The following is a 19,437-nucleotide window of genomic DNA, read 5'->3' as shown; positions in this document are numbered from 1 at the left end:
ATGTTGAGTAAAGATCTTCCAGACATTGAGGTAAAGTATTGTGCATGTATCTGTTTCCTGTTTTACATTTTCCCTCAGCGGGTTTTCTCTAAGCGCTGCCTTCATTTATGAACATACCGCGTATCTTCAGGTGGCAGATGACCTTGTGTGGAGGTTAAATCCACCTCAGTCTCATGGTTGAAAACATGTGTCTATGCTAATCTTAATGATATAACTGGCACACGATATGGTACAAACTGATGGAAGTCATGTCGGGATAAACGTCATTATTAATACTAGTCTTTCCCATCTATTTGCGGGACCACAAAACCTCATTATCATCATGTTGGATTGGTGGCAAAGCAGCTCCTCCGCCAGGGTTTTTGTTGTTACACAACAGCCGTAAATCTGTGGCCCGTGCGCCTGCTTGAAAACACCACGGTAGACAGAGTCACTATAAACAAATTCTAATCACCTTTACGCACTTAAAGCACCTCAGAGGAATTTTTCAAATAGGATTTTTTTTTTTTTTGTTGTGGTTTAGTTTTGTTTGAGGATCAGCCTGCACCACTAGTCCGAACGCTAATCTGAGGCCCCGCGGGGATCTACTGTGCACGTGACTGAACCAGCGCTGGACTGATAGCAATGGCTCGGTTTAACGGCAACAATTCTGACTTCAATCTGAAGAAACGCTCAACTATTCACAGGCAGCCCTGCCCATCCGCAATCGTGGAACTGCAGTACGTCAGACTGCAGTAACTAAAAGTAAAGAAACTACCTCCACCTATAGAAACTCCAAAGGCCTTACATTACCCGCAGAAACACCACAGTTTAATCGCCAGGTACTGAAAGGGGGAGACAGAATTCAAAAGAGGTTGTCAAGGATTAGCAATTTTATACACGAATTATATTTTATACACATTATTACACTCGGTTCGCTCCACACTCACGCCAGAGAGCAAGACTTGTAGCATATCTTCTATGGCTCTGGTGGGAGCTTTCCAAAGTTAGAAAATAAAAAAATGTGGGGGCTTGAAAGAAGTGGTGTAATGAAAGACACCATTCAGTTGCATTGTGGGAGCCACTGTTTTTGGAATAAAAGTCTGCATCTGTTGCCTCAATTTAAATTTTTTTTTTTATTTCTTTTGAGACCCCCCCCCAAACTTGATGGAAGTGCAATAATAAATCTTTAAACACATCTGTGACTCTGAGCAACAGGAGAGGTCGCCGTTGCAATGAATTGAAATGCATTACCCCAAAGGTCCTGTGACACCTATGTGATCAAACTGCACATAGCACACTGTCCCAACCTGCGTGGTCTGCGATGCTTTAAAGCAGAAGAACGTGCAGCGCTTAACAAATGTATTAGACCACCTGTCATAAAAACAAGAAAACACAAATATTTTAGAAATCTGTCAAAAACTTTAGTTTCAAACTAAAAATTGTATTGTTATTTATTAGGCAAATAACAAGCTGGAACAACTAAAAAGTCCTTATTCACATATATTAACCAAACATCTTAATATTCTGTACGACCTCCTTTGGCCCAGATAACAGCTTGCATTCTTTGCAACCACTAAAACAAATGTGTCTGTTCAGGAATGCAAGTAAATAACTGTGATTTGGCATCTCAACCAAAAAATAATAATGTGCTTTACTATTTGTTTCTGCTTTTTTGTAAAACAGTAAATTTGAGAATTCATGAGTAACAACAACAATTATATTTCAGCATTAAAGATATCATTTTGATTAAAGAGCTTGGCTTGCACATACTGGTGGATTAACCATCACAGAGACATCAAATATTTTGGTCATCAGCAATACTGTTCATTTAGGGCAGCGGGGGCAAACACCTTACACTGGGTGGTGGGCTAATACATTTGTTAAGCGCTGTATATCAAAGGGACGAGACAGGCAGGAGCTCTGACGTGTGGTGTGTGGTGTGTGGTGTGGTCACTTCCTGCCAGTGACCCCACTAATACCATATTAAATCATTTGCACAAATAGGCCAATAGAGCTGTGTTTTTTTTTCTTTTCTGGGACGTACAAAAAAAACACAAGCACACTCTCATCCTACTCTGCCGCTTTAACATGTCGCAGCAGTAAGGATTAAAAAGCCATGTGATGCAGTCCTAATGTGGCTTCACGGTGTTACGCAACTAGCCACGGGTTTCGTTGTGCAAGCCACAGAGCCACATGGGCTGAAAGCATAAGGAAAGCTGAAATTCAACTATCGGATATGAAAACATGGGAGCAAAGTGATGATGGTGACAGGAAGTTGCCGAGAACTGAGATAAGGCTTCAAATCGGACTAGTTGGACACGAGCGATCACATTTTGCGGCTGGAGGTTGTGTTCAGCCGATAGCCATTTTAATGTGGAACTCCAGACCAACATACCATTACATGTTAATGTGCGCGGGCCTGGAATTACCAGGACATCAGTATTAGTAGTGAAATCAGAGAGCGTTCCAAGGCTTTCCTAATTGGACGCGAGATCATTCATTTCTTTATTTCCCCTCTCATGCGTTCATGCCAAAGGTCACATAACCTCAGCGCATTGACCTGGCAGCTTGTCAGTATCTTATCATCTTGACCCCAACCATCCAAACAAGCAAACTTCCTAGAACTTTCCACAGTTTCAGTGTTTTTGTCAGCAGGTCTCTCCACGTGCGCGTGCTCGTAAAGGCCGATAACAGCTAAAGGTTCACGAGCAACATGTGGAAAGCAACATGTAAGAGTTTCCATATATGATCCGCGGTAAGGGGAACAAATGACGTGAAACAATGTCATTGACGCATTATTATCGCGCGGGTCTTGTACAAACGATTAACATCTGATTCTGGAATGTCAAAAGACATGGAAGCAAGGACAACAGCACCGGACTAGTCTCGCATAGCCAGACCCGTCTCCGCACTTTGGAGACGGGTTCTGGTTCAACCCACCATCGTTCTGGGCGTTTCTTTGAATCGGTCACAATGGTCTTGGGTGGCGCTGAGCCCAGGATGCAGCGATGGTGCCCTTGCAAAATAGCGCCTGAGGGGAACTTGTTTTGGTGGTTTGCACGTGGGGAGGCGAGCCCCCAGCATTAAAATGGTGAAATCCCAAGAACACGCCACATAAAATAGTAAAGACGTATGTAGACTATGTGATTTTACACCTTTTACACAAACATAACTGGATCATCGGTGTCCTAGAGGCGAAAGCCTACCTATACTTTAGCTCTGGAGAAGCCCACTGGACCTGTTAAGATTAAGATTAAGATTAAGACTGACTTTATTAATCCCACAGCGGGGAAATGTACAAGTCACAGCAGCAAAGACAGAAAGGTGCAGAAACACACATTAAGTAAAGTATTTTTTTTAAAAAGAAAAATAATATAATAATATAATAATAAATACAGATATAAAAAATATGGAGGACATAAATAAATATATAATCACGGACAGTTAGCGCGCAGTTAGCAGAAAGGGAGGAGGCAGTCGCCGGACTAGCACCAGACCAACAAACAAAAACTGGAACATGATACTAATCCCGTTAAGAGTAACTACTGAGGTTCGAAAACATCCATGTTTCAAGCGAATCATCGTGTTATCTCAAGATAACAAAGTCCTTGTCTAGTCGCGATGATGGGACACATTTGTGGTTATCTCGAGAAAGCGGTGATAAAGGTGTCGCTTTATAACAAGAGAATAGCTCGGATATCCTGAGATACGACATAATTAGCTTGTGATCTCAAAGATAATGGGATAGGAAAAAAATGAAAACATTAATTTAAAAAAAAAACAAAAAAAAACACAGTTTTAAGATTCAAGAGTTTTTACCAATGTGTTTATGTGTCCCGCCGGATTTCCTACAGAGCATACTGGCTCTGAACCCCCGGGTGAAGACTCACGCTCGCATCATGTCCACGGCGACCAAGAAGAAAGAAAAGAAACACTGGAAGAGAAACCCTGAGAGGAACTGTGATGTAAGATTTACCACACACACACACACACACACACACAACTGGGCTTTGGCTGCGTGGTTTAGCCAATAGTTAAGAGTTTCGCTCCTTTGTTTCCTTCAAAGTGTTATCGTTCATCGTTGTGTTTCCTCCACTCGTCCTTTCTCTCAGTCTTGTGAGAAGCTGGAGAACAACTTTGACGATATCAAACACACAACGCTGAGCGAGCGCGGAGCTCTACGAGAAGCACTGAGGTGAGGATGACCCTAACCCTAACCCAAAAGCACCGCTTTCTGCTGACTTGTAACGCACACACACACACACACACACACAATCTTGCAACCCATAGTCGCACCACCTACGAAGACACACTGATGTCGCCCCCTAAAGGCAAAGAAAGTAATAGCTTGCGCAGGCAACGAGCGTGTTAGTGGCATGGTCCGCCTCTTCGGTCCAGACTGAAATATCTCAGCAGCACCCAGACGGTGGGGGGCACGACCGACTTTCACGTGTCCTCGGACTTTTTCTGTAGGGCCACCGCGAGGTTGAGATCTTTGGCTATTCGGTGAAATATCTCTTCAACTGTCGGATGATCACTGCGGTGATCCTCGGACTTTTTGCCCTCTGGCGCCACCATCTGGTTAAAATTCCAGTTTGTACAACTTTTGGTTTACGTCCAAAAACCCGCCAAGCTAATGGCACTCCCGTCAGCCTCAGCTGTAAATGCAAATGTTAGCATGCTAAACTAAGATGGTGAACATGGTGAACGCTGCGCCTGCTGAACACATCTGCATGTTAGCGCTTCCATTGCGAGCAATGTCAGCATGTTGGCACACAGTGACTGGGTTGCAGCCTTGTGGAAAGGTTGTGGTTTTTCATAACTTGGTTAAAACTGTCAAATCAAAGTTAATAAAAAAAAAATAATAATAATAATAAAAAACCTAACCTAACCCTGTTTAGGTGTCTAAAATGCGCGGATGCTCCCTGTCAGAAGAGCTGCCCCACTAACCTGGACGTAAAGTCATTCATTACCAGCATCTCTAACAAGGTACTGTAAAATATATATATATATATATATATATATATATACACACAAACACATTCATGTGTCCACGCACGCACCACACACGTCATTTAATACCAGTTCTATGATGTGGAGGAGTTGCAGTACTAACGTCATAATGTTGTTATTCATGTTTGTGTGTGTGTGTGTGTGTGTGTATACCAGAACTACTATGGGTCAGCGAGGGCCATCCTCTCTGACAACCCCCTGGGCCTGACCTGTGGAATGGTTTGCCCCACGTCAGAGCTGTGCGTGGGGGGCTGCAACCTATATGCCTCCGAGGAGGGGCCCATTAACATCGGAGGGCTGCAGCAGTTTGCTACCGAGGTACAACGTTTGTGTAAAACACGCAAATAAACCGTCATATGCTTTAGATTTGTGCGTCTTACATTCCCACACTTCAAGGTTTTTGAGGACCCAGGTACGAGCGCTACAACATATTTCAAATGTGTGTGTGTGTGTGTGTGTGTGTGTGTTTTTCCTCCTAGGTGTTTAGTAAAATGGGCATCCCTCAGATCAGGAATCCTGAACTCCCGCCGGCCAACGAGATGCCAGAGTCTTACCACGCCCCCATAGTCCTGATCGGCTGTGGCCCCGCGTCAGTCAGCTGCGCTTCCTTCCTTGCCCGCCTTGGATATGACAACATCACCATATTTGAGAAACAGAAGTACATTGGAGGGCTTAGGTAACGCATCACATCACGTCACGTCATAGATATGTTGTACCATGTGATAACAAATTGTGTCAAATGTACTCAGTCAGTAGTCATCGTAGGACTCTGAAAACGCAGGGTCATTTGTTGGATCGAGGGGCCGGGTCGGTGGCTGAATGTCCAAACAAGGTTGCAAAAGGGAAATTCAGCATTCAACAAAATGTGCTTGCCTCCCCGCAGCACTTCAGAAATCCCTCAGTTCCGGCTTCCCTACGAGGTTGTCCAGTTTGAAGTAGACCTGATGAAGGACTTGGGAGTGAAGGTATGTGCCCCCCCCCCTCCCCACAGACACTCATTATGCTCACACTGACTTTTTAAGTGTCCATACTGTAGAATGCTGGAATACATATTGCAGTAGTTGCTTAGTTATTAAGTCTTCTGTAGGCTGTTAGATCTCTTTATTTTTAATCATCTTGACGTGAAATATGATACCAAGTCTTGTCAGTACCATACTTGGCAGAAAATGGACAAAGATAAAAAAAATAATTTGTGTTTATTCATGATGTCTGATGTTCATTAACGGCGGTGTAGTGGCGCTCTTACCTTGCAAGAGGTCTGTGGGCCAGTCCTTTCAAAATAAAACTGAATTTGGCAATTCTCAATCCATATTCACCAGCCAACTTTAGGGAAGCAAATATTGCAGCGTGCGTTAGTAATAGAATATTATTATTATTATTATTTAGCTTCACCCAAAACTGGCAAACCTTTGCGGTGGCTACCTCAGGAAGCTGAACCCAAACGTCCCGTCGGTCCAGTCTAAAGTCAGTTATGGCCATTTAGGTATAACATCGTGTTGGGGCGCTACAGCTGGCTTACTATCATCGCCCACAGCTGCAATCACAGATGACTCTAATAGGAGGTGCGCCTGGGACTGACCATGACCGGAGCCGCGACATTACTGTTATGAACGTAAATTCACAAGGCCCGGCCGTTACAAAGTGCACAAGCGTGGCTGACATCTTGGTTCCAGTAGGAGGCCAGTATTTGTTCCGCGTTATGAGGTAAACCAACAGGCGAGGCGAGGCCGTAGTAAAAATGCGGGGGATCAGAGGGGATTTGGAAGTGGGTTTTTACCCTGCACTACACCACTTGTTCATGAGCACTACAATAATGATGTGCTGAGAGCTTTGCCAATCCTCACACAGTCGTGCTGCTTGTGTGTGTGTGTGTGTGTGTGTGTGTGTGTGTGTGTGTGTGTACGCACCAGGTGGTGTGTGAGAGGGGTCTAGGTATTGACGGAATGACCCTGACGTCCCTGAAAGAGGAAGGATACAAGGCAGTCTTCATCGGGATTGGTGAGTGCCTCTTGTTGAATTTGAAAAAATGCATTTTCAGGAAGAAAAAAAGAACGGATGTGCGTTATAAAGTTTATCACCATTGGGGGGGTTTCACACCTTTTAATCCATCTTTAATACCGTACATACAGCATGTCTGTGTGCGCTTTCAACTGTTTCGAGCACGGTTTCACACAGTAAATGAGTGTCGGCCTCCGGGGTTTTTAAATAGAGCCCGACCAGCACTGGATGTTAGGGAGTAAAACATTCTGATATCCAGGGATTTTTTCCTGCACAGAGGGATTTTTTTTTTTTTTTTTTTTTTTGGCATCCCCCAAAGAAAAATCACCAGCGCCAAAATGAAGAATAAGAATTGAGAATAACCCCCCCCAACCTCAGATCGCTTGTCGTCTCACCAGCCGCGCATCAGTGAAAAATTCAGCTTGTTTTCAAATCATGAGTAACGTTTGTGATTTACGTTTACAAAATATAAAAATGTATTAACATTCATTTTACATCTCAACAGCTACAAGTGCTGAAGTATTCATACTTCATGGCCAGGTGCCCCCCACCTGTAAAACGCTGAACATATTAACACATGCTATCAACAGCGCCGCCTTGTGGTCAGCCATTACGTGTTTTTTTTTTTACGTACAAAAGTGATGATGGACATACTGGATATTTTTCTTAGGATACACACCCTTTTTCTTCTTCCATGTATGTGTGTGTGTGTGTGTGTGTGTGTGTGTGTGTGTGTGTGTGTGTTTGGCATGCCTGTGTGACTCCAGGTCTCCCTCAGGCCAACAGAGCCCAAATCTTCCAGGGTTTAACCATGGATCAGGGCTTCTTCACTTCCAAAGACTTCCTGCCAATGGTGGCCTCAGCCAGCAAGAGAGGTACTGCTGTGAACACACACACACACACACACACACACACACACACACACACGCACACAGTTATTAATGAGAAAATCTAACAGGAAGTGGGCTGGTTCAAATATAAAACTAGCACCATGTCCCTCTGTCTCACCCTGTCCAGGTATGTGTCAGTGCCGCACTGCTCTGCCAGAGTTAAGGGGTGTGGTGATAGTTTTGGGGGCCGGTGACACCGCGTTTGACTGCGCCACCTCGGCTCTCCGCTGCGGCGCCAAGAGGGTCTACGTCTGCTTCCGGAAGGGGTTCACAAACATCCGGGCCGTTCCCGAGGAGGTACGGCCGAGGGGGCAGCCGGACGGACAGCTATACGGGCAGATGGATACGTAGAGAACACTGAACATGTGTGTTGTGGTGGGGGGGTGGGTGTTGTTTTTTTTTCTCCCTGCCAGATGGAGTTGGCCAAGGAGGAGCAGTGTGAGTTCCTGCCCTTCCTGTCTCCTCGCGAGGTCATCATGAAGAGCGGCCGGGTTGCCGGCCTACAGTTCTGCCGCACCGAACAGACTGAGCAAGGCGACTGGCTGGAGGACGAGGACCAGGTTGTCAGGCTGAAGGCCGATTACATCATCAGCGCCTTTGGTTCCATGCTCAGCCAGCCGCAGGGTAACTAACCAATCGGCTGATCCACGGGAACTCACATGGGTTTTGTAGAAATATGATAGAAACTTAAATCTTCTTGACTTCATATCATAAATGCGATCAACCACAAGGTCCTGGTCTCTTGGCGTGACCTCGTCTTCGACCTCTGTGTGTTTAGTGAGTGAGGCCATGGCTCCTGTGAAGATGAACCGCTGGGGTACTCCGGAGGTGAACACAGACACCATGCAGACCAGCGAGCCCTGGGTGTTCGCAGGGGGGGACATCGCCGGCCTGGCCAACACCACGGTGGAGTCGGTGAACGACGGCAAACAGGCCTCATGGCACATTCACAGATACATACAGGTAAATTGGTCGCCGCTCCAGATCCAGGGCTCTGACCAGGTCGGATGCAACTTTATTAATAATAATAATAATAATAATAATAATAATAATATCAGTGACGTGACTCAGATACGTGTCCCACCTCCCTTCCTCCCGCAGTCCCTGCATGGGCAGGAAGTGGATCCAGTTCCGAAGCTGCCTCTGTTCTACAGTGCTATAGATCAGGTGGACATCAGCGTCGAGGTTTGCGGCATAAAGTTCCCCAACCCGTTCGGCCTGGCGTCTGCCCCTCCCACCACCAGCACGGCTATGATCAGAAGAGCCTTCGAGCAAGGATGGGGTTTCGCTCTGACCAAGACGTTTGGACTGGATAAGGTACAGCACACACACACACACACACACACACACACACACAAATAACGTGAGGTGCCGAGCAAGCACAAAGTGAGGTCTTTCTTTTAACACAAAGTATTTTAAGAAAAAGCCCAGGCAGAAAAACCTTTTAGCTGTTTTGAAATTTCCCTCTACGCAGTCAAAAATAAAAGTTAACCATTACGTAACTTAAAAAAAACAAACCAACGCAGCAACATCTGAATGTGGGCAGCAGTGGAGCCCACTTTTACCCAGGTTACTGTAGTTGGGGGTTTTATTTATAGTCCACAGGTGTGTCTACATTTACAAGGCGGAGAAACAAAACATTGTAGGGCTGCAACCGACAATCCTTTTCATCGTCGATTAGCCTGCCGATAGTTGTCTCGTTCAATCGTCTGAAGATTGTCAAGAAAAACAGCAAACAATCATAGAATTCATTCAGAATTGTTTTTGGCATCTTTGATTAAAATCGCCCCGAATAATTCATTGAGTTTACAAACTGATCCGCCGACTAATTGTTCCAAAGCTCTAATTGGCCTCTATGCATCTGTCCCCCCCCCCCCCCCCCGCAGGACCTGGTGACCAACGTGTCCCCTCGCATCGTCCGCGGCACCACCTCGGGTCACGTGTACGGCCCGGGCCAAGGCTCCTTCCTCAACATCGAGCTCATCAGTGAGAAGACGGCGGCCTACTGGTGTCAGTCAGTCGCCGAGCTGAAGAGGGACTTTCCTGATAATGTACGTGGTGTTTTTTCTCGGGCTCGGGCCTTGACTCTCATAAATAAACAGTGTTCCGACTGCAAAACAAGATGCAGATCTGCCTTGTAACAGTGTTAATAGATTTGTGGAACTCGTGGTTCCCAGGTTTTGTTGCATTAAGTCACCGTGCCTGAAATGTCACATGTGACGGCTGGAAGAATTGTGTACACTATGAGAACCAAGGCATGGTTTGATACTCCCTGACACATTTCTTTTGGACATTTGAACCCTAACCTTTCCCCGTCCGTCTCCGCCAGGTGGTGATCGCGAGTATAATGTGTGGTTACAACAAGGAAGACTGGACAGAGCTGGCCAAGATGGCCGAGGTGAGGATGATCGCATGCCAGCGGCAGCATTGTCACTCGCTGAGTATATACACTGTTTACTGTATCACTATTACCATGGCTTAGAGGATACCGGAATATGTAGCGACAATTAGTATCATTCAGTACAAAAACACCAAAACAATCCGTATTTACGTTGAATAACAATAATTATAGAATAGAGCATGCCCTTAAAAAAAAAAAGGGGGAAATGATAGATGATACTAAACTATCAATTTGAATCTCTGATTAATAATTCAATTAACAGCTACAACCAAAATGATCATATCAAAAGCTAGTGAAGAAAAACTGTTGTTCAACATGAAACATAAATTGACCAGCATATACAGTGCTTAACAAATGTATTAGTTAATCCACCAGTATGTGCAAGCCCAGCTCTTTAATCCAAATGATCTCTTTAATGCTAGAATATAATTATTGTTGTTATCCATGAATTCTCAAATTTACTGTTTTACAAAAAAAGCAGAAAAAAAATAGTAAAGCACGTTATTATTTTTTGATTGAGATGCCGAATCACAGTTATTTACTTGCATTCCTGAACAGAAACATTTGTTTTAGTGGTTGCAAAGAATGCAAGCTGTTATCAGGGCCAAAGGAGGTCGTACAAAATATTAAGATGTTTGGTTAATATATGTGAATAAGGACTATTTAGTTGTTCCAGTTTGTTATTTGCCTAATAAATAACAATCCAATTTTTAGTTTGAAACAAGTTTTTGACAGATTTCTCAAATATTTGTGTTTGCTCGTTTTTATGACAGGTGGTCTGATACATTTGTTAAGCGCCGTATATATAAAAGCATTTACTGAGAAGATAAATGACAAACACACAATGTACAATCACAAGGCCAGGGGACGTCAGGAAACAGGAAGCGATTGACTTGGCGTTTCAAAGTAAAAGCTTGGTTTAAAGTTTTAAGTCGAAGTCTACGCTGTGTCATTATTACATGTTGCGTACATACGTGTCTGTGAGAGGCGTACAATAGGAAACGTGCGTGCGTGTGCTTTAGGAATCGGGAGCAGATGCGTTGGAGCTGAACCTGTCTTGTCCTCATGGGATGGGAGAGAGAGGCATGGGACTGGCCTGTGGACAGGTATACACACACTCACACACACACACACACACACACACACACACACACAAATGCAATCATCTGAAGTACAGTATATATGAACATAATGTAAACAATGTTTTTTGCGTCCTGGAGGATGTCATCTTGTGTAATCTTCGCAAAAAAAAAATGGGAACAATTTGACATGTGCATTAACGTGTTTGGCGTGTCTTCGCCATCAGGACCCGGTGTTGGTGCGCAACATCTGCCGCTGGGTGCGCGCAGCCTCCTCCATTCCGTTCTTTGCCAAACTGACACCTAACGTCACCAACATCGTGGACATCGCCAAGGCGGCCCATGAGGGTAAACGCACTTCTTTTTCTTCTTTCCTCCAGAAAGTGTCAGTCCGGCTTAGTTGGACTAAGTAGGCCGTGACGCGAACAGTGTGTCAGGTGCCACATTTGTGACAGTCTGTCCGCTTGACAGTCCCATTTTGCTGCGATAAAAATGGCTGAAGTGAGATGAACCGACTGAAAACTTTATTAGGTAAAACGTGTTGACAAAGTTTCCCTGTGGGGGACATAATTTGCCATTGAAAAAAAGGTAATAAATCGCAATAGATGTTATCGAAATATCATCGTATCGTGACGTCCGCATCGTGATAATATGGTATCGTGATAATATCGTATTGTGATAATATCGTATCATGATAATATCGTAACTTAATAATATGGTATCATGATAATATGGTATCATGATAATTTCGTAACTTAATAATATGGTATCATGATAATATGGTATCATGATAATATCGTATCGTGATAATATCGTATCATGATAATATCGTATCGTGATAATATCGTATCATGATAATATCGTATCGTGATAATATCGTATCGTGATAATATCGTATCATGATAATATGGTATCATGATAATTTCGTAACTTAATAATATGGTATCATGCTAATATGGTATCATGATAATATCGTATTGTGATAATATCGTATCGTGATAATATCGTATCATGATAATATCGTATCAGTGATAATATCGTATCGTGATAATATCGTATCATGATAATATCGTATCAGTGATAATATGGTATCATGATAATATCGTAACTTAATAATATGGTATCATGATAATATGGTATCATGATAATATCGTAACTTAATAATATGGTACCATGATAATATGGTATCATGATAATATCGTATCGTGATAATATCGTATCATGATAATATCGTATCATGATAATATCGTATCGTGATAATATCGTATCATGATAATATGGTTTCATGATAATATCGTAACTTAATAATATGGTATCATGATAATATCGTATTAGTGATAATATGGTATCGTGATAATATCGTATCGTGATAATATCGTATTAGTGATAATATGGTATCGTGATAATATCGTATCGTGATAATATCGTATTAGTGATAATATGGTATCGTGATAATATCGTATCGTGATAATATCGTATCAGTGATAATATGGTATCATGGGGCCTCCCGTGGTTCCCGCCCCCTAGTATGTACTGAATGTCTAGCACGCGTTGACTGCTGTTGTTGTTGTTGTTGTGTTGTTTTACAGGTGGAGCGGATGGAGTAACGGCCACCAACACGGTCTCGGGTATGATGGGACTGAAGGCCGACGGCGCCCCCTGGCCGAGCGTTGGAACGGGCAAACGCACCACATATGGAGGGGTGTCTGGTAAGGACACGCACACAAAAACACAAGCGCACACACAATCCCTTGTAGCTGTTGGTTAACAGCACCGCAGTCATAGAAGGGGTACTTCCGGAGAATGAGTGCCTCACTTCTAATGAACCCGTGGGTGGAGCTCCAAAAACACTAGATCCTACACTTCCCACAATGCAACTAAGTCGCATCTTTTGGTGAAGGCTAGTTTACACTTATATCTTTACAAATAGAGCAGGTCTAGACCGTACAGTCAGAAAAAAACTCCTTTTCAGAGGTTCAGAAGTGAAAATCTAGAGAGTAATAAGGCTTTTGATGAGGCACTTAGTGACATTAACGATGTGTGCAGGTAATGCCATCAGACCCATTGCTCTGAGAGCGGTGTCGGCCATCGGTAGAGCAATTCCTGGTTTCCCAATTCTGGCCACCGGAGGTATCGACTCAGCAGAGGCCGGACTGCAGTTTCTTCACGCCGGGGCCTCGGTGTTGCAGGTAAGTGCTGGAAGTAACGGTTTCTTATTATGGTACGAAACACGGCAGCTCGGGCTCTTAGAAGAACAACATGAGCACATTTCCCCTCGCCTCACTGGTTACCCGTGGTGTTCAGAGTGCAGTTTAGAATGTCATTGCCAGTGCTTTTGAGTCACTGGAGCGGCCTTGCCCCTTTTGCACGTTATTATCGACCCCCCCCCCCCCCCCCCCCCTCCCAAGCCGGCTGTTGGGGCAGAGGGCAGTAGGGCATTTGCCTCAACTGTGCAATAACCTTCCACTATGAATCAGACAGCTCCTTTTTATAAAATGGCTTTTAATTAGAGGGGGGGGGGGGTATTCTTTTTTGTGTTTTTATTATTATTATTATTATTATTATTACTATTATAAACCGGCACAGACTCAATAGGATTCTGCCCTTTCTGGGTTTGGACCCTAAATACACAAATCTGTCTCAAACAATATGAAGCAAACTAGAATATAACATTGTTTGTCTGTCTCTTTCAGGTGTGCAGTGCAGTCCAGAACCAGGACTTCACAGTGATCGAGGATTACTGTGTGGGTATGTAACGCATTTGACCCTTTTTTTGACCCATTTGTTGTTGTTGTAAACAATACAACAAATGCGTTTCCCCATTGAGATGCATTATTCCTAGTTTTTTGAAAATCCCATGCAATGACCCGATTTATTGGTGCCTTGTTTATTTCAACGGGATGTACTCTGACACTCGCACACTCGCTAAACTAACCACAAACCACAAACAACAACCAAAAAAAAGTTCCACCATATGATAATACCACTGCGGTGAATCTGTCCGTCCAGGTCTGAAGGCCTTGCTGTACCTGAAGAGCCTGGAGCTGAAGGACTGGGACGGTCAATCTCCTCCAACAGAGAGACATCAGAAGGGAAAACCAGTTCCCAAACTGGAAGACCTAGTTGGAAGGGTACCACTGCTTACTACCAATAATACTGCTATTACTGTTACTGTGTAGACGAAGTTTCTATTACCACTACTACTACTACTAGTTCCATTTAGCTTGGTATGAAGTTGAACTTGAACACGTTGTTGACACACGCGTGTGCACGTGTGCAGAGCCTCCCTAGCTTCGGCCCGTACCTCCAGCAGAAGACGGACGCCGTCGCGGAGTACAAGAAACGGCTCCGAGACGCCGGCAAAAGTGACGCGATGGAGGCCAACATCAGCCGGGCGGTCAGCGCGGCCAAGAAACCTGTTCCTGCTGTCAAGGTATGGCACGCACACACACACACACACACACACACACACAACTCACTATTCCTTTGGATGTATTATACTTCTACGTTTTTGTTTTTGTTTTTAACCAAGAAAATATCGGTTGTGTTTGTAGGATGTGATAGCCAGAGCGCTGCGCTACATTGGAGCGTACCAGGAGCTGGACAACGTGGAGCAGGTAGCCGTTTCATGTTCTAAGGGTAACACAGGCACATTTGGCTCTAAAGCGAACAGAAGACCACGTGGGCATTCTTTGACGTAAAACCCTCGTGATCGCCGCAGCAGAGCCTCAGGGATCGCTTCCTGTCTCATAGAAAGTCACAATACAAACCAGTTCGCCAACCACTGACCTCCACGGATGAGCGATCAGTCCCAGTAGAAATAATCCGCACAGATACCCACGAAAAGGAACGCCAGGCTCTTGTGTGTTTGTGTAGTAAAACTGATGTGTATTCATATACCTTCAAAATAAAGTGATGTACGAACCGATCGCAATCACCAACCTCCCCCTTTGTTCAAAGGTCCAAGCTCTCATAGACGAGGAGATGTGCATCAACTGCGGTAAATGTTACATGACCTGCAACGACTCTGGATACCAGGTACGTCAGTCTGTCCCCTCCCCGTCGCACTCTGAGGCTTATGTTCTCGCCTCTAAACGTGACGCGCCCGCTGTCTTTCCAGGCTATCGAGTTTGACCCCGAGACCCACCTCCCCGTCGTGACTGACAGCTGCACGGGCTGCACTCTGTGCCTCAGCGTCTGTCCGATCATAGACTGCATCAGGATGGTCTCCAGGACGACGCCCTACGAACCCAAGAGGGGCGTGCCCGTTAGTCCCGTCGTCTAAAGGGAGGGAAACCGGCACGTTCCGCTTTCTGCTTTACGGCTGACCGGTCTGACACGTGGGGGTTTAAGACATTTGTGGGACATCTGACTGTTGCGTACCCATTAATGCAAGTCATTTGGATGATGTAAAGAGACCTGCCTGATAGAGGGGGGAGGGGTGGGGGTTTATGGGAAATGTACTCTTGATTTAAAAGAAGAAGAAAAAAAAAAAAAGAATACTAGCACCAATAATATTTCTGGAGAAAGAGGCAGCCAGCCTTTTTTTTTTTTAAAAAAGGTCAAGTAATGTTATGAAAATATGATTGTCAATAATTTCCCTGTAATTCTGACTCAGATGACATCAGCAATGGTGGATTCTGCTTTGTTTGTTTGTTGTCCCCCCCCCCCCCCCCCCCCTTGCACACACTTTATGTTTAATTCTCAAATGAAACGTGCATTTCCCGCTCGTTACAATGTGTTCACGTAACAGGAAATGCAGCTTTGATATGTTCTGTGATTTCAATAAAGGCTTCCTGATCCCGGCAAACCCTCTGCACGCTGTAGCGCAAATGAATGTTGCGGCCGCGAGAGAACATGCCGTCTATCAGGAGTAGACCACAGCATGTACATTTGAAGTCAGTCGGATTGAAAAAAATTCAAGATGGCTGACGAGAGACGCCACGCCATCCTCCCTCCCCAGTGTCCTTCACCACCCGGCTCGCCTCCTTCGCCACTGTCATATTTCTGAACGCGGTGAAAGCTGCTGATCGAGGTTCTGAGCAAATGTAGAAAACGAACTCAGAACTCAGGAGTGTGTTTGTGCCCCGCCCCTCACAGACTAAATACAGAAGCCAGGTGGGGGTAACGAGGGGCAGGTGAAACCAATCAGGGCAGGTGCAGACAATCACACAAGCAGGAAGTGAAGTCGTCCGAGACGAGAGGAGAGGCGAGCAAAACAAAATAAAACAGGAAACAGCAAACGGCCCCTCTCCGCTCCACGTCTTCGGCCAAAACACCGTCAAATGTATCCTCGTGCATAACGTCCTACGCACATACGTTCTGGGGGGGGCGCTTTCGCTGTTGGAGGCAGGTAGTTTGCAAGTTTTGTTGTGACTGTCCTTTGGAGGCGGGCGTAGAAACACCCAGCAGCCCTAGAGCCGGAAAAAACGCACCATCTAGCCGACTTTTGCAGGCAAATCAGGAGAGCTCTGGGTGCGGGCAACATACCAGCCACGTTGTAATGACACAAAGCTGGTTGAAAATCTGCCGAGGGAAGGGAGCGGGAGGGCTTTTTGTGCCAACCGAGCTTCATATTTGAAAGAAACACATCCGTTCCCTGCCTCCTTAATGCGGACGATCCGCATCGGGGGAAAGGGAAGGGTCAAAAGGTCAGAGACCGCGCCCGGAAATCTCAGACATTTCCACGTAAACCTGGAAATGTGTAGAAGTTAGTTATGGCGTGTAAAATGAAGAGGAACTATTTTGATCCTGCGCTATTTTTAGGTCAGCAAATCACACGTCAGCAGCTTTGTGCCGTTGACCAGCTTTACTCCTTCATAAAAAAAGGCCAGATTTCTGTGAGTTGCGGTTCAGATGACACTCGGGCGGACTTGATCTACTCATCGGAGGCTCCTTCCGTTAGCACTGGTGTCCACCAGTTACACAGGTTTCCAGCAGATCATTGCTAACGAAGTAGCATTGTGACGGTGGGAAACATGGCATCAGAACTAAGTACAAGACCAAAACACAGAGTTTATCGTCCAGCGTGATTCCAACATATTGGAAACTCGCCACTGATGGAGCTCAGGGACGTGCAAGTGTGTGTGTGTGTGTGTGTGTGTGTGTGTGTGTGTGTGCGTTGGGGTGCAAATAACCAGTCCCTTCGTCTTATTAACATTCCGCTGCAGATAGTTGAGTGGAATGAGAGGCCGAGTGTTTACAAGTCACCGCAGAGTTACTGTCATTAAGAAGTGAAAGCACGTGGTAAGAAAATGAACCCAAATAGGTTTTATAAATCAAGGGGTTTTTACATTTTGCGTCAGGTTTTTATTTTCCCTCCACTACGTCGGTGTGCAAATAAATGTTAGACGTAAAAGAATAATCCGGTGGTTTAGTGTTGCATTCAGGTGGCTGAAATATCCTGGCTTTTAGTCCCTAGAATGGGTGCAACACTGTGTCCTACATTTCCCACAATGCCACCCCGGTGAATGTTCATATCTTTCAACGTCACGGCCGCCATTTGAAAAGCAGGCTCCGTGTTCTCTGCTGAGATGACCCTGATGACATCACACCATATGACATCACCGGGGTCATTTTTCTCAGACTTTGTCAAAAGCCCCCCCCCCCCGCTGCTTTCACAGGTTAAGTAGTGCTCAGCTGACCTTGCTGTGTAAAAAGGGGCAGAGTGCCCCCCCCCCCCCCCAACCCTTTCAAAATGCAGTTCCTCCGTGATCCACCAGAGGTCAGTGTGAGCCAAGTCCTGCAGCGGGCGCCAGTCTGACACTGACAATCACGCACCTCTGTCGCCGAGAGCACACCGTGGGGGCTTCACGGGAATGACACAGTGGGAGAAAACATCGGCCGCTGAGGTTGAAGTTGCTGAAAGAGGGGGAGTCACCCTGACATGAGACGTTTCAGCCTCGTTCGTCCGTCTGTGCGTCTCCGTTGTTATCAGCCAGGGCCATCGCCGAAAATGTTTCATAACCGAGCCCTTATTACATGAGCTAGCACACACACATACACACACACACACACACAGACAGTATGAGAGGAGAACAAAGGGGGATAGAGTTACAGTAAGAGCGACAGTATCCAGGATGAGATCATCAGACAACTGTTGCCTCAGACAGATGGTGGATGGAGCTTTAAGCCAGGTGCTGCTCCATTGAGCTCCTCAGGAGGCATTCAGCTGATGCACCGACACGCTGGCGGCCATGTTGGAGCTCCTCAGCGCTGTGGACCGCGCATATACACCTAGACTTTACCTGCTCAGGAGCGTCTCAGCGCTCAGACGAGGGCATTTAGAAAAGGCCGGCACGCTATTCCCGCTGAACTCCCCCACCCTGCGGGCCCGTCTCCGACGACGTCCCAGCAAGACAGGACTGGCGCAGGTAGGACAGGTTCACCGTTGGTTCGGTTGGTTGCCATTGATAGAAAAGATGATGAGGAGGGGGTAAGTCTGCGGACCACGTTCGGGCTTGACTCATATTTAATCTCACAAACGCAACAGACGGAAAAACAAACCAATGAATTGATGATGCTTTTTAGGTTCGAGGTCTCGAGGTTCACATTGGTCGAAGTTTGTCATCATCATAACTTTTTATTTGCGTAACGATGTCACCGTAATAACTGGGGGGAGAATCAGAGAAAGACTGGGCAGATTTAACGGACAAGTTCTGTATAATATATGTAAAGGCACTGTCATTTAAATACCATAGGCTACGACCCTAAATGTAAGAAACTGAACTACCGAATCAAGACTGTACGTTTCCTTCAGACTTCAGTTCCAAACAATTGTGTTGTTCTTTTAATGGGCTTTCTGTCCCATCGCAGTATTTGGAATTCTTGGACTAAACGCGTTCCACCTTAAGCTTTCTTATCATCTTTACTAATTAAAATTATGTAAACATGGAAAAGTGTGGAAAATGAAAAAAAAAAAAAAACCCACACACGATGTTTGTTAACCGATTAAACACAACATGAGACCCGAGCCCACAACCAGCGTGAAATATCATCATGCTGGGATTTTCTACGAAACGTGGCGTTTATGGTCAAGACTAAGAGCCAACCGGCTCTTTGGTCAGGCGCCGGC

At 45.2% G+C, this 19,437-nt stretch overlaps 1 protein-coding gene across 1 annotated transcript; it reads left to right on the top strand.

The window, feature by feature from the left end:
* dpydb (dihydropyrimidine dehydrogenase b) lies at positions 1-15,648 on the top strand. Its single transcript, XM_070918875.1, has 25 exons — positions 1-30; positions 3,837-3,947; positions 4,095-4,177; positions 4,884-4,971; positions 5,152-5,313; positions 5,475-5,671; positions 5,879-5,960; positions 6,906-6,993; positions 7,761-7,868; positions 8,011-8,180; positions 8,297-8,507; positions 8,662-8,846; positions 8,985-9,200; positions 9,770-9,934; positions 10,213-10,281; positions 11,307-11,390; positions 11,591-11,711; positions 12,953-13,072; positions 13,410-13,552; positions 14,057-14,111; positions 14,373-14,494; positions 14,644-14,796; positions 14,918-14,980; positions 15,324-15,401; positions 15,484-15,648. Exons 1-25 carry the CDS (start codon positions 1-3, stop codon positions 15,646-15,648), a joined length of 3,069 nt encoding a protein of 1,022 aa, XP_070774976.1.
* The last annotated feature ends 3,789 nt before the right edge of the window (positions 15,649-19,437 follow it).

Source organism: Enoplosus armatus, chromosome 14 (genome assembly GCF_043641665.1).
Source record: "Enoplosus armatus isolate fEnoArm2 chromosome 14, fEnoArm2.hap1, whole genome shotgun sequence".
Taxonomy (NCBI): domain Eukaryota; kingdom Metazoa; phylum Chordata; class Actinopteri; order Centrarchiformes; family Enoplosidae; genus Enoplosus; species Enoplosus armatus.
Note: the sequence above shows the minus strand (reverse complement) of the source record. Positions and strands in the feature narration are given on the sequence as shown.